This window comes from Aquarana catesbeiana, linkage group LG01 (assembly GCF_042186555.1).
Source record: "Aquarana catesbeiana isolate 2022-GZ linkage group LG01, ASM4218655v1, whole genome shotgun sequence".
NCBI lineage: Eukaryota > Metazoa > Chordata > Amphibia > Anura > Ranidae > Aquarana > Aquarana catesbeiana.
Window position 1 is genome coordinate 170,609,257 of NC_133324.1, and position 23,407 is coordinate 170,632,663.

The window sequence follows — 23,407 nt, forward strand, 5'->3', positions numbered from 1 at the left end:
GTGTTGCATTCCATGGTCACACAAGTTGATAATATAGAACCAATATTTACATTGTATCAAAACACTCACACTTGTTGTAATAACAATGATTTCTATCAACAAAGAATTTCCCACATTTATACAAAAATAATTGTGTATGCATTAAGATTACAGGAAATATTTACATAGCAGCACTTCTGTAGCCACATATTTCAACATCAACATATCATGGGCCGTGATGTGTTTATATACAAATATGATTGGTTCGGAATATCTTGGATCCTTACCAAAATCAACCAGATTCAGTAAAAGCTCCAGTTTATAAAAGCTCTATTACACAACATTAAAAATTACTCTCCACATAGGGGTTCACAACATGCAAAGATTCTGATTACAGTTCACACGCGTTTCAGGAATCCTTCTTCAGGAGAACATGTGACAGAATCAGTGCACTGAAACCTGCTCCTAATCTTTAATAGAGTAATATCAGCCAGTAGGGTAGACTGAAATTCATAACGTGTATGTTGCCCATAGATGTGAAAATGAGCAAGCCAAGGTGAAGCCATTGCCTCTCAGGTGGAAAAATCAGGTACATTCAGTAAACAGCTAATGGTCTTGTACACATAATCTTAAAATAAAAAGGACCACCTTCCCAATGGGGAACCATCCAGACCTAATGTGACTAAGTCACCATAAAACCATAGTCCATAGTCACCTTAAAAACAAACCTGCTTGATTCATGTGAATAGAGTTTGTTTCTAAGATACTTATCAAGAGCCCTGTCTTTGGAATATATGTGCTTTAACTACCATGCTGCCTTTATGGTGACTTACTCACATTGGTTCCCTCTATGGGCATGGGTTTTTTCTCTATGGGCAATATAGAAGGATTCTCGAAAAGCCTTGAGTCCTCAAGTGAACTGTAATCAAATCTTGCATGTTGTGAACCTCTGTGGGGAGTAATTTTTAATGTCATGTAATAGATTTTCAATGGTTCATAGAAAGTTGTTTTTGTGGCACTCAGTTTCTCTTCTGTATGTCCGCACAAAGTCCATGGCTACATGATCTGTTCATAGTTGTACATGAGTTCATAGTTGTATATGCTAGGATGTGGACATATAGTACACACAGTCTGGGCTGCTATAGAGGTCTTAGTGAATGTGAAAAAACACACTTAATAACAGTGCAATGTGTAGTAGATTGCAACAGATGAATGCAGCAGGGTATTGCTGGCATACGTCCTACTAGCTAACAAAGCACAAGCAGTTTGCCAAACCCAAGTTCCAGGGAGGCACCTAATCACAGTGTTTAAATACATATACAATAACTTTGTGTTAAGTCAGTCTTATGATCCAGCCACCACTAACAGGCAGCATAGCCAGGTCATTGACCCCATTTCAGCAATAACACAGCTTGGTCAAGAATACACCCCTGACTGAATAGTGAAGTAGTAGTAGCAAAGTGGGATATGGCATCATCCTTCTAGCTCTCTTTCCCTGTGAACACATGTGCACCGAAGCTCAGAGTCATGGCTCCCGTAGCTCAATACGCATTTGAAATACATACATTTGAATGGTTTTAGATACCAACACTTTGTAATTCTATTTAGCTAGTATTATGATCCAGACATCCCTATCAAATAGCACAACCATCTCATGGACCTACACTGCGGTTAATCAATACAGACTACACTGCAGTTAATCAATACAGCTTGGTCCAGGGCCCCTGGAGTGTGCAAAATCTGGTGCAACCCTGCATTAAAAACCATCAGCTTTTAGGTTTTTTGGTCAAAGCTTAAGGCTCCATTCACAATTGTAGAACTCCAAAGTTGTGCCGACTTTGGAGTGCAACTTTGATGCAATTTTGATACAACTTTGGATGGGTGCAACTTGGATACGACTTTGGCTTTGACCAGAAATAATGGACAACTGTTTGACAACTGTTGCATTGTATAATATTCAGGTACGACTTTCATGCAACTTTTGAGAGTTAACATTGAAGTCTATGGCCCTCAAGTTGCATGAAAGTCAGACCAAAGTAGTGCATGAAACTACTTTGAAGTTGCTGCAACTTTAAGTCACACATATATAAACGGTTATCATTGGAAAACACGGAGAAAGACTTGTCATGCGACTTTGATATCCAAAGTTGCATGAAAAGTCACACAAGTGTGAATGGAGCCTGACTGAACAAACTGAAGTTAGAAGCTGATTGGTTACCATGCACAGCTGCACCAGAATTTGAACTCTCCAGTTTTAGTACATCAACTTCACTGGGTTTTCCAACCCATTTCATTTTGCAGAGTGGCTGTTAACCTAAATACAAGAGTAAAATTACACACTAAACGTCATTCATAATTTCTTCCAGAGATATGTATGCCCTGATTTACAGAGCGGAAATTCAGTTAACAATGCACTGATGTGTAAACTGTAATCCATAAGGTCCCAATTACAGATGAGTGAATTGATGCAGTCCACTGGGAAAACTGATCTGTGCAGTGAACTGTGAAAGGGTCTTTTGGACCCCTTACACAGTAATTTCTTTATCAGGCAAGGGCAACTATGAGGAAGGTAAACCTTATGAGTATAGGAAGGCTGTTGGCTTCAACATGTGACAGCCAAACACTATACAGCTAAGTATGTTTGGTTCAGCAACTGGAACAGAGAAAGTTGGGTTTTACTACCAATTTTCTATAAACAAATGCCACCATGGTGGCAGAGCCGCAACGTTGCTCTTATATACTTCATTAAATGTTTAATATTAGCACAGTGGTAATGTGCTGACAGACAAAGTGCACAGATTTTGCGTTACTACAGCTAATGAGCCAATAAAGACAGTTCAAAAATGCTGGAGAAAACACATAAAATACTAAACAATTACAATTTGGCCCACTTGACCTACTGTTGAATGTGTATTGGTGTATGGAAAGAAATTCTAGAGAACAGCAAAAACTAGACCTTGCCTTTTCAGATTTGTAAAATTAAAATGGTACAACATTTACACCAAATATTCATTTTTATTTTATATCAAAAAGTTGTACTCTAAATATGATAAAGTAATATAGCACACACAAGACTGTTATGTCAGAAAGGATCAAGCTGACTTGACAAAAGTAACTCCAGCTAATATTGTGTATTGAGTAGTAAGGATGGTAGGAAAGGATGCTCTCATTTGTGACTCTAATCTTAAAGCGGAGCTCCACCCAAAAGGTGAAGCTCCACTTGTCTTCCTCCTCTCCCCCTCCGTTGCCACATTTGGCACCTTTTTTTTGGGGGGGGAGTGCTTCACTGCTGGTTTCCCTTAGTGGAGATGGCGGCAGAAGCACCTGATAGCGGATTGCAAATGCGGCTTGGGTAGGGACACCACTGGATTCCTGGACAGGTAAATGTTCTAATATTAAAAGTCAGCAGCTACAGTATTTGTAGCTGCTGACTTTATTTTTTTTCTAAAAGCTCCTCTTTAAAGTAGAACAAAAGGCAGAACTTTTTTTTTCATTTAGGATAGAGTAAGGGAGAATTATAACCTCTGCCAATATTTCTTTTTTATTTTTTGTGATCTGTGTGCTATTGGGAGTCTTCTCTTCCTGTGAATCCCTGTGTTCTGTATTTGTGGCTTTTAAGCCACTGGCCTAGAAAAACTTTACAGATCAGGTAGGTCCTCATCGCTACCTGCTCTGGGTTAGTACTAAAGGATGATGGTCAGCATGATGGCAAAGCAAGTAGCATTGCAGAATTAGATGTAAGAAATGGCAGTCTCCATGTCTCTCTTACGGAGCCTTTAATGTTACATGAACTGTACAAGAAATTACAATATATTCTGATGCTGTCCTTTTATACCTTTCTGATGATTCATCTGGAATTTAGGCAATCCTTTCCCACAAGTTCACAGATGAAGCCCAGTTGATTTTATTCAGAAAGGGGGAAAAAACTTTAGGAGAGTGTTATGTACATTTTGAAATGGGAAATGTTAGAAGGGAGTACTTGGCCAGGGCATAAAATAGCACTTTATAGAGGATTGGGGGCACAGAGGTAAGTGTAATTTTCAAATTACCCTCACGTCTCCTATTCAAAAAATTCCCAACAGATGAGAGGGTTTACCTTTTAAAACATATGAACAATTTCTTTCTTACCTGAAAATTTCCAAAACAGCTTCCTCCAGGTAAGATGACATAACAAACAAATGGCGGGTCAGGAGATGGGACAGACTCATAAGCCACCAAGCTTTCACTTGGAAAGACTGCTTTTCTCTTTTCTTTGTTCTCCCAAAATTCTTGAAGTAAGGCAACTACATTTACTGGAAAACGAAAATATATAAGAATGAATTAGCCTTTTCTCCTTTAAAGTACAATAATACATCTAAGGGGTATACCTGATCCTGATGAAACAAAATGACTCTGCACAAGCTACAAAAGACTCAGAAGCTAAGATGTACTGAATTCATATCTCTCAATATGTTTCTTCACAACTTTCTTCTGACATGCTGTATAAATATCACAATGCTTCCCATACTCTTCATACTTAGCTTTTTTATATAAATGCAGCTCCATGTGTTGACAAATGGTTGTACTTTTAACTTTATGTGTATATATATATATATATATATATATATATATATATATATATATATATATATATATATATATATATATATTTATATATATATATATATATATATATATATATATATTATTTGTTTTACTAGATTTTCAGAGAGAGTGAGAACTCTATAGAAAAGTGTATCCTAAATTAGAAGTCTCAAAGTAGTTAACTCATCAGAAGTTAATAAAGGCTTTACGTAAATCCCCAATGTAACCCAGTGCACACAGCTCTTGTACCCAATAAAATCTGTGCAGTGGGTGCTGAACTGCATGGTTGGATAGCTCGCCCCCCCTCTGACCACGCTGGAGCAAGGAGACGGACTTCCAAATGACAGCACACAGAGGAAGAGGGCAACACAAAGACAGAGTACACACAGCCTCACCTTCTCTGTATATCTGCAGCCCACCTCGCTGTTAAGTTCTGTGCCTCCTCTTCTCCTTTTGTACTGGGAAAATACAATCTCCCACAGCTGCCAGCTAGTTTGTAGATTACTACAATAGTAGCTGGCTACTTTGTTTTGTGAATGACATAAGCTGGACAGCAATGTTGTTATTCACAAAAAAACAAGCCGACAGCACCACAAGCTGGCAGCTATTACACTATTCTCTCTTGGATAAATGTAGTAGCTTCCGCTCAACAAAATGGCTATTAATGCAAAACTGCTACAACTTGACTAAAGAGTTTTAGAATGGTGTGTGTGGCTACATGAACACACAGCTGAAAAAGGATTATTGGATAGGACCTTGCTTTTGAATCATGTGACATTCACATTTTTGAAAGTACAGTGGTTGGATCTTTAGATATGCTCATAAAGTGGCAGAACGATTTTTTAAACATTTTTACCAATACTGGAGAAGAGAAAAGAAAGGGAAAGCAAACTAAAAGAAGTATGTTTTTTTTTTGCAGAATCATACTTATCTAGGTGGATGCAGCATCTTTCCCCTGCCGGCACTAAGACTGAGAACCGAGCAATCAAACACCACCGATCACTTGGTTCTCAGGGCTCCCTGAGCAGAGAGCTGGTGAATGTCAGTCACCGACTCTCTGCTCTGCCCCCGCTCACTGGAGCGCTGAGAGCCTGAGCCGGGTGCTGGCCCAGGCATGTGGGGCGGATCCCAGCTTCATTGTCACGATCTTGCCCGAACCTGGACCGGCTCTGTGATGTCAGCCTACAGTGGCCCTGCTGTCTGCTGAAAACAGGTCACAGGAGTGCAGAAGGAACTGCACTCCTGTGATCCACAGGAGAAGTACAGCCAAATGAGCTTTGGCTGTACTTCTTCTTTAAGTGTTACCTAATGTGGTAATGCTTAAAGTGACACTAAACTCTGGTTTAGGAAGAATTCTATTTAAGTATGTACAGAGAGAGAAAAAAGTATTTGATCCCCTGCTGATTTTGTACATTTGCCCACTGACAAAGAAATGATTAGTCTATAATTTTAATGGTAGGTTTACTTTAACATTGAAAAATAGAATAACAACAAAAATATCCAGAAAAACACATTAAAAAAAAAGTTATAAATTGATTTGCATTTTAATGAGTGGAATAAGTATTTGACCCCTTCGCAAAACATGACTTAGTACTTGGTGGCAAAACTCTTGTTGGAAATCACAAAGGTCAGACGTTTCTTGTAGTTGGCCACCAGGTTTGCACACATCTCAGGGGGGATTTTGTCCCACTCCTCTTTGCAGATCCTCTCCAAGTCATTAAGGGTTTGAGGCTGATGTTTGGTAACTCGAACTTTCAGCTCCCTTCACATACTTTCTATGGGATTAAGGTCTGGAGACTGGCTAGGCCACACTAGACAGTGGAGATGGAGTTCTTGGGGTCATAGGCAGCATTCCAAACACGGTGAGTGTATGGTTTATTATTGGAGAATTGGGATATTGTTTAGTGTCACTTTAATTCCAGTATGTAAGGCCCACTAACAATCTAGCACTGCTATAGGAAAGTATACGTTAAACTATTTTTTAAGGTTTTTGTATATAGAATAAGAAATTTGTATCACAATATATAAACAACAGGAAGTGAAAGGACTGAAGGTGGTGATCAAATTTGTATACAGTATGTTGCTAAGTAAAGTATTAAAGTATACTTGGATTATGCATTGTTAGTTTTGCAGGTTAAAAATTATAGATTTTCCATTATTTTCTATACTGATGGCAATGTTCATCAGGAGAAAGAGAAAGGGCGAATTTGCCCAAATGCAACACAGGCAACAATAAAAAAAATACAAGGGTTTTAACACATCCTTACAATATCCTAAACAAAGCAAATATTGTTTAGTTTTAAATACAGTTATAGAGAATATAAAAAATACGGTATACACTCATAGGGAGCATTGAGAACCAGAGTTGAGGACCACTGGCCAAAATCATCCAATCAGACTCCATTTGATCTGGTGTAGTTTTGAACAGAAAATAATATTTAAAAAAAATCACCAAACTTGCTATGGGCATCACTCTCTTTTTCTTCTACTTTTTAGAATCCCCCATATAATAATAAGCCATTTATCAACAGGCAGCTGCATTGTGATTTTTAATGGTTCTCTCAATTTCATTTTCTGGCTATACTGAACTGTTTACATTTCCAAGAGGGAAGCGGTTGAAAGGGGAATATCATAACATCAATTTAGCTTTTCATATTGATGATATCAATAAACACTGGTTTTGGTTTGGATCTGTGAAAAGAATGAAAGACTGGAACAGAATGTAGAGTTGAAAACACCAATAAAGGCTTACAGAATTCCTGTTTGAATCTTTTTTTTTTTGGCTGCCCTGGAGCCAAAGGAATTCTTTAAGATATGTGTATTAAATAAAAAGTCTCCTGATGAATCTGATCAGCCTGTAGAAATAAGCTCTGAGGATGTCTGAAAGATTTCTGTTCACCTGGAACATCAAAAGGTTAATCTATAAAAATGTCAAATAAACTCCAGTCAAAATCTGGTCAGGAAACATCCAAGCCCATGAAAATCATTTTCAGCTGTTCAAATTTCCCTCTGTGGATTAAAGTGGAGCTCCAGCCAAAGCCTCTTTTTACATTTTTGAAAACGTAGGGGACGGATAACAATAAAACCACTGTCAGATTTAATTGCTGTGACTTCTTTTCACCTCTTGCCCCAGGGACCACTGCCAAGACGTGAGAATTTGGGAAATCTCTTTAAACGCAGGCACAAACAGCTGAAAAAAAAAAAACATGAAAGAGCTCCTCATTTTACAGAGGTTCATTTTTACCCTTACCCATTTTACAAAAAAAAACTATTTCCATAATGAAAAGTTTCCCCCTACTTCCTATTCCAGTGGCCACACAAGAAAAAAAATCTACCCAAAGGAAACACAGTGAGCATTAAATTATCTATAGAGGTTCTAATTATCCCATACGCTCTACAAAAAAAATGGTTTGTATTGAGCTATATTCTAAACTGGTTAACTTGTTCTACCCAAAAAGACATCACCAAACAGTCTCTCTCAACACAATAGGTAAGGTGTAGCAAATACAGTGGTCCAAACAGTAAAATAGCAACTTACAGTAGACCTCTTTTCTTCTACCATTGATTCATCCTAGGAAAAGTTATCCATTCTGTTAATCATGGAGAGAATCGACACTTAATGGAGTGTCAGAGACTCTGAATCAAAGGCCGCCTATAGCCATTCCCCTCCATGATCACTATGTTACTGCTACAATCAGAAAAATCAGACTTCACAGATGTTGTGGTATCCTAGGTTATGTATTCTTGTTTCTCACATTGTACACTGTATAAATAGATGCCATTGTCCAGTGTAGGGGTTGTTTCCAAGCAACATCATTTTACAGGTCCTGAGTGAGCTTTAAACGATTCTCTACACAGGGAGGCAAATTAGAAAAACACTTCCACACATGTTTAACTATGGCTGAGTAATTATTTACTCTGCAAATGAAGCAAAGTATGATTTAATTCCATTACGTTTAATAATGAATAGAGAACTAAATATGCTTCCTGCATAAAATGCAACATTGTAGGAAGCTGGCCAAAGAAATCCATATTAACAAGCTGACATTTTATGAGTGGTGATTCCCAACATTTGAGTATTACTTGCTTTGATCAGGTGAGGACTTTCTAGAGGAGGCTTAAGATGTGCCTCTGATCATTGGAAGCCCTCAATGAAATATGAGCACCACAAACCAAAAATGCTATTCAATTCAATTTTAATATTGAAAGCAAACTCCCCCATCCACCCATGTCCCCATGATTTATTTTGCTGAAAAATCACTTTGAAAAACACACTCTAGCATTTCTGTTCATGGTCATCTTGAGTAAAAGGAGGATGATTCATGTAGCATTTACTTCCTGAAATCCATCTGCCCTTAGCTCAACCATGCAGGGAGGAGGGTGTGCTTAGATGAAAAAAAACCCTCCTCCCCTCCTGCAGACTCCAGAGACATCATTTGCCTAGGCTTGGTAACTAGAAAGCAACTGTGGGTATAGGATTGGGTATATGGGATTGAATGATATTATTTTTTATTTATTTATTTTTTTATGGTTGAACTAGATGAACTTGTGTCTTTTTTCAACCTGACTAACTATGTAACTGAGGTTAAAAAATAAAAACAAAGGGTTTAAAACAAGTAAATATGCTATACTTTCCTACTATTGCTAGCAGCATAAGTATTAAAAATAGTCAAAGTTGACTGAGAGTGTGAAGTTCCACATTAAGTATTAAAGGGAACTAGACTGTCATACATAACTGCTTTCATCTGTTGAATGAGACTGAGAGAACACTATGGGAGTCCTGCCTGCACATGTTTGAGGTTGGGCAGTATATAACTGGCCCTCATTTTCTTTCAAGCATCTACCTTATCTATCTAAGGGCAACCTAAATATTTAGACATAACCATCTGTTCCAACCCCTGCATTACCATCCTATGAGAGGTTTCTGCAAAAAAATATGGCCCCTGCTTTATTTTTATCCTCTTTGGATCATGTTTTTACTAATAGTAATAATACAGAGAATGTAAACAGTGTGGATACAGTGCAAACAAATCCGTGAAAAATCTAAAATGTGGATGTGTTTCTGAATACTGTAAAATATTTGGGAAACTGCTTAAAACATTTATGTACTTAAAGAGAGCCTGACATAAAACTGTTGCAGGTACAAAGTGCAGGCACAACACACCTACTGTACAATAGCCTCTAAAACGCTCCGGTCATAGCTGTAATCTAGATGGTCCTGACAGACAAAGTTTTTACACTTTTGCATATGTCCCAGCTTACCACTAAGTCCCCCAGCCCCACACAAACTCATTCCTATTGGTCAACCAATATGGACAGCCTTGTTGGCCAACAGGAATGTGCAAGAAGCAGGAAGGGGCAGGCAAGAGTTGGTTGTATTAAAGTACTAAAGCTTTGACTGTCACAAAAGCCTGGGACTTGGCCATGAAAAGAAAGGTTTAGGAGGGTGCTGTAGGTATGTGCACCTCTACATGCCTGCACATTTTGTTAAGACATATCCTCTGTAAGTATTACTTTATGTCTATGACACCAACACTGCTTCCAGTGCTACATGTTTATAACATAGATAGGTATAAACTTTTATATACAAACTGAATACAGATGTTTTAGCTTGCTATCACTCATTAGCGAAAGATGTGGATCTTCCATAGATAACGATTAGAGATGAATTTCTCAGCCAGTGGAATGTGTAATCTTGAGGGCACTGCTGACTGGTGCATGTCCCACTTTTTAATTTAAAGTATATTTTTATTACCTAATAGATCAACCATAAAAAAAACTAAGCATTTGTTTGTAAATCTGGTATACAGGGACACAAAGTAAGATTCATAAAGTCTCAGTTCAGTGAGTGCTGTGGTCAAACACATCTTTAACTCATGCAGTCCAAACTACGTGACCCCCTGCTTTTTACAGATAAGTGCCCAAGCCATCAACATATAGACATCAGGAACTTGCAGATTCATTTTTTTGGGGGGGGGGGGATCTTGAACTTTAACAGTTGTTTTGGCCAGCAGCCAGGGCAAAGAGGACAAAAAATATTAGCAAAAACTTCCTAAGATTAAAACTGTTTTATTGATTTTAGTCCTATTTACCCTGGCTGCTGGCCAAAACAACTGTTGAAGTTCTAGATCCAAAAATAAGTTAATAGTCAAGATCCCAGTGTCTGTATGTTGATTGCTTGGGCTCTAATCTGTAAGAACCAAGTGTTGAAATATTGTGATGCCTGAAATACCTATATTAGTATTCAAACTGATCCCTGTGGAGTCCCTCAGATCATAGCTCAAAGATGTACATGGGACTTCAAGAATTGCCCAAGTCGAGATTAATTTTTTCTCCTGGCAATCTAGCTTGTCATGAGAGAACACGGGCACATTTGGCTGCTGCTTCTCACATCAGTTTCTAAGTTATTTTCTTAACCACTTCAGCCCCGGAAGATTTGGCTGCTCAATGACCAGCCCATTGTTTGCAATTCAGCACTGCGTCGTTTTAACTGACAATTGTGCGGTCGTGCGACGCTGTACCCAAACAAAATTGATGCCCTTTTTTCCCCCACAAATAGAGCTTTCTTTTGGTGGTATTTGATCATCTCTGGGGTTTTTTTTTTTTGGGCTATAAACAAAAAAAGAGCGACAATTTTGAAAAAAAACACAATATTATGTACTTTTTGCTATAAATATCCCCAAGTTTTTTTTAAAAAAGCTAATTTTTTTCTTCAGTTTAGGTCAATATGTATTCTTCTACATATTTTTGGTAATAAAAATCACAATAAGCGTAAATTGATTGGCTTGCGCAAAAGTTATAGCGTCTACAAAATAGGGGATAGATTTATGGCATTTTTATTATTATTTTTGTTACTAGTAATGGCAGCGATCTGCGATTTTTATTAGGACTGCAACATTATGGCAGACACATCGGACACTTTTGACACATTTTTTAAACCATTGACAATTATACAGCGACCAGTTCTATAAAAATGCACTGATTACTGTGTAAATGTCACTGGCAGGGAAGGAGTTAACACTAGGGGGCGATCAAGGGGTTAACTGTATTCCCTGACTGTGTGTTCTAACTGTGGGGGGGGGGAGAGGACTGACTATAGGAGATGACAGATCGTGGTTCCTAGCTATTAGGAACTCATGATCTGCCTTTCCTCTCCTCACAGAACAGGGATGTGTGTGTTTACACACACACATCCCTGTCTGCCTCTCGTGCCCTCGATCGCGAGCATTCAGTGGTCATCACGAGCTACATCATGAGCTACAAGCATTGGCACCCTCGCAGTGCACGCGCGCACCTGCTATCCTGCTTAAAGGAGCCGGCATACAGCTATGATGGTTCGCGGGATCGTGCCTACCTGCCACTGTATAATGACGGCAGCTGGTCAGAAAATGGTTAATTTAAATTTCTTAATTCTCATTTGGCTTGTAGCTTTGATTCAGTTCAATGTTTCAATTGTTTCGCTAGAATTTCTGGATTGCTGCTCTGCTGGTGAATGCTCCCTGCTTGAGAATCTATCCTAACTTGCTGCTGCAGAGCATATACCCCTCCAGGGTATAAGTTGTTTAACCTTCAAAGTCTCTCGGGCAGAGGGGGAGCATCATTGTTATTTTTGCACAACAATATATGCCTTTTTTTGCATTCTGTATTTATTAGAGATTTACCAAGATTTACAAAAAACTGTTAAGCAAGTCACAAATAAAAAACAAAACGAAAATATACAACACAATTGAAAACTTCTAGTTAATCAGGCCACCCAGGGGGTTAAGATTTGGCATTCAGGGTTCCTTGAAAAAGGGTATAGTACAGGATTGCATTCGACACTTGTCTAGGACTGTCAGGGCTGGGCTCAGCCCTCCCTTTTCAGTGCTTAGCTGTCGGTGAATTGCCAGCACTCATCGTTCCACAGTGCCTCACCTGGTGATCATTTCCTGCTCATCAGGCAGCCTCTTCTGGCTATTTAAACTGCCTGGTTCATTTATCCCATGCCTTCACCTTGGTCAACATATCTGAATATTCTCTGCTGTGTTCCTGTTAAAGACTTGCCTGGCTGACATCCCTTCTGGTTCCTGATCCTGTTTGCTGTCTCCAACTACACTGATCTCTGGCTTCCTGATTTACTGGCTTGCACCGACTACCTACTTTGATTACTGAACTCTGGCTATGCTTTGACTATGTTTACTTTTTGCACCATTCTTACCACTATAATAAAAGGTGTGATTTTTACTGCATTTTCTGTCTCCGTCTGATTTGTGATTCCTGACAAGGACAGAGTGTATGAATCAGATATCAACAAGTTTGCCATTGTAAGATAAAGGTCACATGATATAGTCTCCTGTTGTCTAAGTGCAATTTGCGGGTTTAGGCTTAGGGCGTGACAATACTCAGATATATTGTATATCCACTCCAAAATGGATTCTAATTTAGCTGGTTTTATTCTATCCTAATGTATCTGTGAAATAAAAACTGACCAGCACATTTCTAAAAACCAAAGCCTTTAACTCTATCCATTGATGGTACTGTACATAGTTACATAGTTACATAGTGGGTGAGGTTGAAGAAAGACACAAGTCCATCAAGTCCAACCTATGTGTGATTATGTGTCAGTATTACATTGTATATCCCTGTATGTTGCCGTCATTCAGGTGCTTATCTAAGACTTTCTTGAAGCTATCAATGCTCCCCACTGAGACCACCACCTGTGGAAGGGAATTTCACATCCTTGCCACTCTTACAGTAAAGAACCCTCTACATAGTTTAAGGTTAAACCTCTTTTCTTCTAATTGTAATGAGTGGCCACGAGTCTTGTTAAACTCACTTCTGCGAAAAAGTTTTATTTCTATTGTGGGGTCACCAGTACGGTATTTGTATATTGAAATCATATCCCCTCTCAAGCGTCTCTTCTCCAGAGAGAATAAGTTCAGTGCTCGCAACCTTTCCTCATAACTAAGATCCTCAAGACCCTTTATTAGCTTTGTTGCCCTTCTTTGTACTCGCTCCATTTCCAGTACATCCTTCCTGAGGACTGGTGCCCAGAACTGGACAGCATACTCTAGGTGCAGCTGGACCACAGTCTTGTAGAGTGGGAGAATTATCGTTTTATCTCTGGAGTTGATCTCCCTTTTTAATGCATGCCAATATTCTGTTTGCTTTGTTAGCAACAGTTGGGTTCTCCCCCCAGTGTATAGATTGCATTCATATTTTTGCCACCCAAATGCATTATTTTACATTTTTCTACATTGAACCTCATTTGTCATGTAGTTGCCCACCCCATTAATTTGTTCAGATCTTTTTGCAAAGTTATTGCCCTGCTTAGCTTAGTATCGTCTGCAAATACAGAGATTGAACTGTTTATCCCATCCTCCAGGTCATTTATGAACAAATTAAATAGGATTGGTCCCAGCACAGAACCCTGGGGAACCCCAGTACCCACCCCTGATCATTCCAAGTACTCTCCATTTATCACCACCCTCTGAACACGCCCTTGTAGCCAGTTTTCAATCCATGTACTCACCCTTTGGTCCCTGCCAACGGACCTTATTTTGTACAGTAAACATTTATGAGGAACTGTGTCAAATGCTTTTGCAAAATCCAGATACACCACGTCTACGGGCCTTCCTTTATCTAGATGGCAACTCACCTCCTCATAGAAGGTTAGTAGATTGGTTTGACAAGAATGATTCTTCATGTACTTGAGCTTTAGTTTGAATTGAAAAATCTAGGGGTCATATTTAATGCTAACTTAACATTTGATCCACGTTTTGAGAAACATCACTTGACTACATTCAGTGTTATCATTCACTGTTGGCCGAAAAGCTGATCAATACATTTACAGTGCTCCATTATTGGTCTGAACTTCTATCACTCTACTCCTCCCTCGTAACCTTCATTACTCTAATTCAGGGCTTTTGTGTGTCCTTCAAACACATCTACACTTCTTCTGTTATGCTCTGAGTCTCTGGAATTCTCTTCCCAAAAACATCAGAATGTCAATTTCTTTAAATTCTTCCAAATCAAAACTGAACACTATCTTCTTTAGACAAGCCTTCAACTAACTGTTCCCTCTCTTGTGTTTCATTTTCTTTTTGTTTATTTTTTAAAGTGCTTTGGCAAGGTACCATTAAAGGTGCTATATAAAATAAAGTTTAATATTATTACTAAGCCACACCCCTTCATGGTTCCATGCTGCTATATACTGATGGACAACTGAGGAGCCTATTTTTGCAGCTGCCTAACACAGTACCTCTTGTTCCCTGCAATTACTCTACTTACATACCAAGACCTGGCCCAACACTGGAAGGGAAGCTTCTAGCAGAATGTAGAAGGTACTTTGATAATGATCCCTGTGAGCCTTGAGGCAGTATGGGAAATCCAGCTAGAGCCCCTCAGCAGAAAAACCCTTGAACTATGTATATGTAGGATGTACTAATTTGAATTAATCTGTATTACATTTGATGCAGGTTCGCTAAGTGCTACAGATCCCATTTACGAAGCTTATTGTAGGTTTTGCCAATTAAGGGGTTAAATTAATATCCTTTTGTGTACTCAATATATAGTGATTCACATTATAAATACCATATTGGTATTTTATGTTTAGGATTAACTGGACCTTCTAAGGTTATTTTCTTCACTCTGGGTGGTCTTGTCAGTGATTTTAACAATTTGGCTTTGACTTCCCCTTCAGTATATTTCTTTTCTAAGAGTTATTGCCTAAAATTATTGTGTAACTACTGGAATCATTTTACTTTTTTATCTGTGGACAACTAAAATTCCTTAATTATCTTGGCTAAGTCATAAATCATTTAAAGAGAAACTGAACTCTGGAAGTTGTGCCCAAAAAAGACAGGCAGTGGGCTAATCTCCAGTGTTGCCTGTGATTTCAATGTACCTTATATTTTTCATTACTGATTTACCATGCCTTGTTCTGCATTATGTCTTTTTGTAGAAGTACCTATCTTTGTAGCGGCATGGTTTTACATCTTCATGTCAGAGCCCCCATCAAATAGAATAAAGAGCAGCACAGTAGTGACATCACCAAATCTCTCTCCAAATCTCCGAACACTGGCAGTCAGAAGCAGCAGACCCAGAGATACATACTACAGGTATACAGCTATGAGACTTTAGACACAGGAGTGTGTAGGCACACTCACACCAGGAAGCGAAATCTTATTTTCTGGAGGAATTGAAAAAAAAAAAACATTTTCTGGGTACTGGTTAGACACTAACACTCCCAGATGTTCCCTATAACATACCAAATCATGACTTTTTCAGTTTAGTTCTACTTTAAAGGTCCTGTTCTGTACATATCAGCACCACCCAAAAGCATAGCCTAGAAAAGAGTGTTTTTCTTGCTACATCTGCCCCTGTCTACCCATGCCATTTGTCCTGATGAACACCATAGTCAGAAGAGAAGTAAGGTGATTAGAAAATTTTACAGCTGTCAACTGTACAGGGACGATGTATTGTGACAGGGGCTCTTCTGGTCAGTGGCAAAGGTGGGAATTCGTTTTATTTTTTGGAGATTCCCACCTACTCCCTGTGGAGACAAAATATACAGTGCAATCTTACTGATGGGAACATTAATAGCAAAGGCATCTTCAAGGAAAAAAAATCACCCCTTTTGTCTTTGTAACTCTTCATACATTTGTGCTCACTCTGTGTTTATTTTCGCACCACAGTAAAAATATCTTAAAATGCTTGTTTTGCAGGAAAAAAGCAGCTGGAATCATGAACATAGGGCCACGAATAGGATCCAATGGCCAGTCATCACAGCCATGTCACATTCTTCAGCCTTTTTCATTGCATTCAGCTGATTTCGGTACTTGTTGTAAAAGAACAGCAAGGACTTCACATCTTTATTTTCCCAGACAACGAGCCAAGACTTTGTAAATGTAAATGCTCTGGGAATACAATTTTTAGGACAATTCTAACCAGACAATTAAAAGATCTCAGCTGGTTTGAGGAATAGCAAACTTGTCCTTAAATCTTTTTCTCCAGTGTATTTCATGTGCCTTTGATCCTGTACAAACCATGTGTAGTCAACACAAGAAGACATTATAAAGCACAGAAGGCTAATTTCTTAATCACTTGTGAAATCTTGCTGAAACTAGTGCTGCCTGAACCCCTAATCGAATCCCTTAAATAATGGTAAGCTCTTAACGCTTAGCCCAATAGTTAACCCTTAGGACCTAACCTGATCCCTAAAGAGAACCCTTACCACCAACCTTCTTCCACCTAACATGTTTAACACCACTCCCCACAAGAATGTTGCATTTAGGTGTTAGAGGAGAGGTTATCAAGTAACTTTCCCCATGATAACCTCACAGTAACCTTAAATGGTAAAATTTATCAAACCTGCATGATTGCTGAGTCTAACACTAACCTAAAATAACCCAACGCAAACCCTAACACTTTACCTGGAACTATACCCTCATCCTATGGTGGCGATCCTTATTTCTTATCCTTGTCTCCAAAAAATACCTATAATAAAGCTGTGGTTTTTCTGACTTCATTGCATTTGCACTGCTTTTTGGATAGCAGTTAGCCGTGACTGATGTATTTTATTTGTTTCTTAGTTATTATTCACGAGAAACATCAATGTTGACGGTATCATTACTATATTAGTCAAAAAATAATATTATATTTTAGTGCATTTAACTCAAATCATGTGTTTCTACTAACAAGAATATATCATACCAACTCACATATTGTACATTATGACTCAGTGAAAGATGAAGACCAAATAACATGCAGACCATTTCATCAAGGCCTCATAGGGTCACTGTGAGAGATTAATATTTTTAATTAAGAAAAGACATTTCCAGTGATAAAAATGTAGCGATAAATTGTCCCAGAACTGACCTCTATTTTACATTTGATTAATTAGGTCTCTTAGCTATAATATTTCAAATGAAAAAAAAAGTGAATTGTTCCCTGAATAAAGTATGGATTTTATGAGACATAAATAAAAAAATATAATAAGTGAATGTCTGCAGTCCCTTATTAGATAATGTACTGGTTGTAAATGTTTTGGGATAGTGCAAAGAACCTTAAGTATATTTTTTGAAAGCGCAATGAATTCAAAATTTGAACCTTTAAGGAAACCAAATGTTTAAAAGTGGATAAATCTTGTCCCATGATTTTGTTTGGCTCAACAATATAAACAACCTTATAAAGTGCAGTACGAATTGAATGCATATCTAAAGTTCAATACTAGAAACCCTGCAAGTCCAGGCAATCAAATGACATTGTATAAGCTATAAAAGACTGTAGGAGAACTCAAGACACTATTGTTAGATGAAGGGAAATCCTCTAGTGATCATCAGCTGTTTTCTAATCAGAATTACATAAATAGGCACACTGGATCTGATCAATTGTATGTTGTGTACAAGTATTGTTCCAACTTTGAGAAAGTTTTCAGAAAGTAAAGCACAATCTTAACCTCACCAAAATGTTAATTTTGTACTTTTCTTATTGCCTATGATGGATATTTGGGATCACATCCGTATTTTCTGAGTTAACCACAGATATGTTTTTCTAAAAACATTTCTTCTCCATAGTCGATAAACCATGTGACTACTGCATAAAGTCCCACTTTCTCTTTTCATCTGATAGTTGGCTGTCAAATGCTAGACCTTCTCTGGCCAGTAACAACTGTCTCAAAGGTAATTTCACATTGGAGATGTTCCTGTGTTTGTACATGGCAGGAAGTAAAGGGAATTTTCTAAAAGTGTGCAAAAAAATCCAATTTATTAGGTACCCCTTGCTTGTACAGGGTTGGATCACCTTTGCCTTCCAAACTGCCTTGATTCTTTGTGGCATAGATTCAACAAGGTGCTGGAAACATTCCTCAGAGATTTTGGTCCATATTGACATAATAGCATCACGCAGTTGCTGCAGATTTGTCGGCTGTACATCCATGATGCGAATCTCCCATTCCACCACATCCCAATGGTGGATTGAGATCTGGTGACTGTGGAGGCCATTGGAGTACAGTGACCTAGTTGTCATGTTCAAGAAACCAGTTTGAGATGATTTGAGCTTTGTGACATGGTGCATTATCCTGCTGGAATTAGCCATCAGATGGCTGGACATGGTCAGCAAAAACACTCAGGTAGGCCGAGGAGTTTAAACAATGCTCAATTGGTACTAAGGGGTCCAAAGTGTGCCAAGAAAATATTCCCACACCATTACACCGCCACCACCACCAGCCATGCTTTCATGTTGTTTATGCCAAATTCTGACCCTACCCTCTGAATGTCGCAGCTGAAATCAAGACTCATTATACCAGGCAATGTTTTTCCAATCTTCTATTGTCCAATTTTGGTGAGCCTGTGCGAATTGTAGTCTCAGTTTCCTGTTCTTAACTGACAGGAGTGGCACCCAGTGTGGTCTTCTGCTACTGTAGCCCATCTGCTTCAGGGTTCAATGTGTTGTGCATTTAGAGATAGTATTCGTCCTGACGAAGTTCCGGTATACAGGAACTAAACATGTAGATGCTGATGCTGGGACATGCACCCACCTTTATTGGCCTAGCCACCATGAATTCCAGGTACTATAACCCAATTTTTTGATGCACTGGCCGGCAATTCCATCTGACCACCTACTTGGATTGGAGAGACCAGCCGCCTTTGATTGCACTGGAGTATACCAGCTGATCAGCACAGATACGAGCACTCCTGCTGGGGATATCACCTGCAGGACAGCCTTACATACTGTTGGAGCAGCTTGCTCATCCATCCATCTGCAGGATAGTGTGAATGGCGATCTGTGAGGTCTCCGAGTACATTGATTACCACACTGAAGCCGTGAGGAGCTTAGTTACACTTGTGAAAGACTGGAATTACCTACATGCTGCGGGAATCTTCCAATGCTGATATACACTATCACACTTGAATTTGTGACAGTCTCCTCGGCGCGGTGCATAGACACCCAACCTCACATAGAAGTTATTCCTTGCTTCACATACCTCCACATTACAGCTATCTCTCCCTCCATATTCCCACATGGACAACCTGCCCTAGGCAACAGCATTCGGGACTGATCACATATATGGCTGCATTCTCTACCTGTGTTACCAGTGCTAACCAACCGGACATCAGATGCATTGATATTTATTGAGTGTTTATTCTATTTTTTGACCACTCAAATTTCACACATGATTGACTGACCTATGATGGTGCAGATATCCCTGTGGGTTTAGTGGGGTATGGGTTCATATTTGCCAGTGTATCCCCATTCCATTACGGGGCAGTGTATAACACGCCCATTGAGGTTAGAAGGTGGACCACTGCACCCTTCAGGGAACGGGTTTTGGGGATCTCAGGTAGGTTGTCTTAGAGCCATTCTTTAAGGGGGGGTGCTTGTATTGGAAAGGGTGGGCTCAGCTCCCTGTAGGGACTGCATCCCCCACCCCTCGTTTATTTATGAGGGATGGTGCATTTCTGTCCCATACAGGGTGAGGTATTAAGGATTATATAGGAGGAGGAGTGTTGTTGGGAGGTTTTGGGGATTGTGGGGGATCTGGTTTTTGTGATAGCAATGTTTTGGGATTGTCTTTTGTTTTCACTTTCAACGATAAATGGTACAAATAGAGAAGGGACACTGACAGCAATAAAAACTGACAGGTGTTCTAATCCATCTCCACTCTGTCAACAAAAAATAAATTGCCTTTAGTTCTACTTTAACATGTGAAAGATTATAGGAGATTTTAGTTATTGGGCTTAAATCTACCAGTGGAAAGTAAAAATAACTGAGGGAGTATTTTTTTTAAGTCCATCTATTATTGCTACTGCGACTTATTTCAAGAAAACTTTCATTTCCATGCAAGCCAAATTATAAGTAACTACTGTTTTTTTTTTCATAGAGTAAAAAACTTAGTAGTGCATTGTGCAGGACTTCCAGGACAGCTCCACTGTAAATTTGTTTAAATCAAATTACACAAGGCTGACTATTCTAGAAGCTGTGGTTATACTCCAAACCTAAAACTTGATTGACGGCCAGTACTCAGAAACACACTTTTGTCCGAGTGTGCTGTGTCATATATTTTGTCTATTTGCAATAACAACCAGAATATTTGACTATCAAAGATAAACTCTTTGGTAATCCGGTTAGGAAAATCTTGGCTCTGGCTTTCTCGCTTTTATCTCCTTAATATATTCAAGGTATGGATTCCACACTATAAAAACATTGGTGTGTGTGTAGAAATAGTCATTACAGAAAATCGCTTTGAAGTCTACGCCAAGCAGACTTTGTGGTTTTACTTCATCAACTGTCTTTATGTATTATTTATGCACTACTACAATTTTATGTACTGTTTATGCAGTAATAAAAGCTTGATATTAAATAAAAACAAAAGAGTGTTAGAAATGCAAGTGAAGTGTGTATCAATGGTTGGTCTTCAAACATGCACATATAACCATGTTATTTCCTTTAACACATGAAATAAAAGTTCAAAGCCTCACTCCAACTCCTCTCCCACTTTTGCCGCTCTCCCTGCTACTATTACTGGCAATTACCTGCTGTCAAAATGACATCTATGAATTGCTATGTATTACATAGCAGGAGTGGCTTTCAAAGTGGAGTTTTTTCTGTGTAAAATGGCACTTTCAGATAGTCTGCAAGTGTCATTCAATAAATACATTATATTGTTTCATTGTATTTACCATTTTATTCAAATATGGATCAAAGGCATGACCTTCGATCTGCATATGACATCAGTTAAAGAAACTTTGAAAGTAAAAAACTTTTTTTTTTTAAATAAATGTAATACTATTCAACTCGTTGTTAACCTATAGTTAACCCTAATCAGCCCTTAGTTTCCTCTTTCCTTTTTCAGCATCACATAAAAAAAATGCAAGATTGAATGAAAAAGTGCCCTTTTTCATTTACAAATATCTGTGCCTTGCTTTTTATTAAGTTATTTTAGTGTCTCTTAAAATGGGACAAATTACAGAATAAAATGTATACTTTTTAAAACGGACACTGGTCAAAATAAAGATTTATATATAATATATATATATATGTGTGTGTGTGTGTGAATACATGTATATAGATTACATAAAAAATAATAAAAGTTTTGCAAGATCATATAAAGACAATGAAGCCTAGGTTGTCCCTAAACACAATGTATGGATTACTTTGTTATCTTTTGGAAAATTAAAAAACAGCTTAAATTGGTTGTAAAACCTTATGCCGTGTACACACCAGCGGACTTTTCTATCGGACTGGTCTGACGGACCGAGTCCAGCGGACAATCTGATCGTGTGTGGGCTTCATCGGACCTTCAGCTGACTTTTTCTGTTGAAAGTCTGACAGACTTTAGATTTGGAGCATGCTTCAAATCTTTACGTCGTAACTCCGCCGGACCCAGAAATCCGCTCGTCTGTATGCTAGTCCGACGGACAAAAACCGACGCTAGGGCAGCTATTGACTACTGGCTATCAACTTCCTTATTTTAGTCCGGTGTACGTCATCACGTACGAATCCGTCGGACTTTGGTGTGATCGTGTGTAGGCAAGTCCGTTCGTTAAAAAGTCCATCGGAAGTCCGTCAAAAGTCCATCGAAAGTCCGTTGGAAAGTCCGTCGGACCAGTCCGGTCAAAAAGTAGGCCCGTGTGTACGCGGCTTTACATGTACCCAGTGAAGTGACTAGCCTCTGGTGATACACTGAAATGAAACAAATCCTTCCACATAAGTTGTACCTGTTTATCTGCATCCATCTCTTCTCCGGATACACTCAAAGTACACAGATCAAAGGTTATTTCTCAGCAGCAGAAGACAAGGAGTGGTGATCTGACATCTGATACATACACTGCACAGCTAGGGCACAGAGCTCCGTGTAATCTGAGAGCTGTATGGACACCCCCCATCCCTGTACACAGGCTCATAGAGAGATATACACAGCTGAGGCTGTTTGCTGGAGGGGGTGGGGCCATCACCTAAGATTCTGTTGTGTCGGGTTAACCTATTAGGAGTGACTCATGTAGACAGCAGAGGGAACGGACAGCAGAGAGAAATCACACTCTGTGCTTTGGGCTGAGGCAAGCATACCTCCCAACTTTTTCAGATGGGAATAAGGGACACCTGTTAGCAAAAGGATGTATGTATGTATGCAGTTATGGTGACAACTGGGTGGAACAGGGACACAGACAGCAACAAAAATCTCTCGGGGCACCTAACCATGCTCTATACACAAAAGCATTTTTATCCCTAATTGTTTTGCTGTTTGAAATTTTCCCTCTTGTACAGTCTAGTAAAAACCTTGTGAAGTGAGCAGACAGTGAGGAGCAATTCCCCTAACAAAGGCCTGGATAGCATTATACAAACTGACAGGCCTTCTGATCCTTATTCACTCTATCAAAAGCTAATAAGAAAGGTATCAAAGTTCTCCTCATGGGAATTTTCCCCTTCCTGTTCCAATGAAAACCACAGAAGATGGGTGGGAAGTAAAGGGAAGTCTAACCAATAAACAAACAGACAGAAATGGAAATCGTGATTTTTGAGGAAAAAAAAAAAAAACAGATTGATGGATATAAGATAATTGGAAAGTGTGAGATACTAAAGCTCCACTTCCTAACTGACAAGAAGAAATGCTTAACACTAATTTATAATATATCATATTTAATATTTTATTGTATTCTTAGATATAATAGAGAAAGATAATTTGGCAAGCATAAGCTGGTGTATTTGCTGAGTTTTATAGGCAGAGTGACAAATCACATAGCGAACCTGTTAAGCACAATAGGTATTTAAAAAAAAATAGCAAAGCATGCTAGGGCTAAGGGCTTGTAGAGTCAAGAGATGTGCTCCTTCTGTGGTCCAAGAGCCCCCCCCCCCCCCCATAGGG

At 38.8% G+C, this 23,407-nt stretch overlaps 1 protein-coding gene across 1 annotated transcript in view; it reads right to left on the minus strand.

Annotated features, from left to right (window-relative positions):
- The window catches only part of LIX1 (limb and CNS expressed 1), a 265,464-nt gene that overhangs the window by 187,664 nt on the left and 54,393 nt on the right, over positions 1-23,407 (minus strand). Inside the window, exon 2 of the mRNA XM_073624559.1 lies at positions 4,108-4,271. Within this exon, the coding sequence (XP_073480660.1) occupies positions 4,108-4,271 (164 nt within the window). The remainder of the gene's footprint in view (positions 1-4,107; positions 4,272-23,407) is intronic.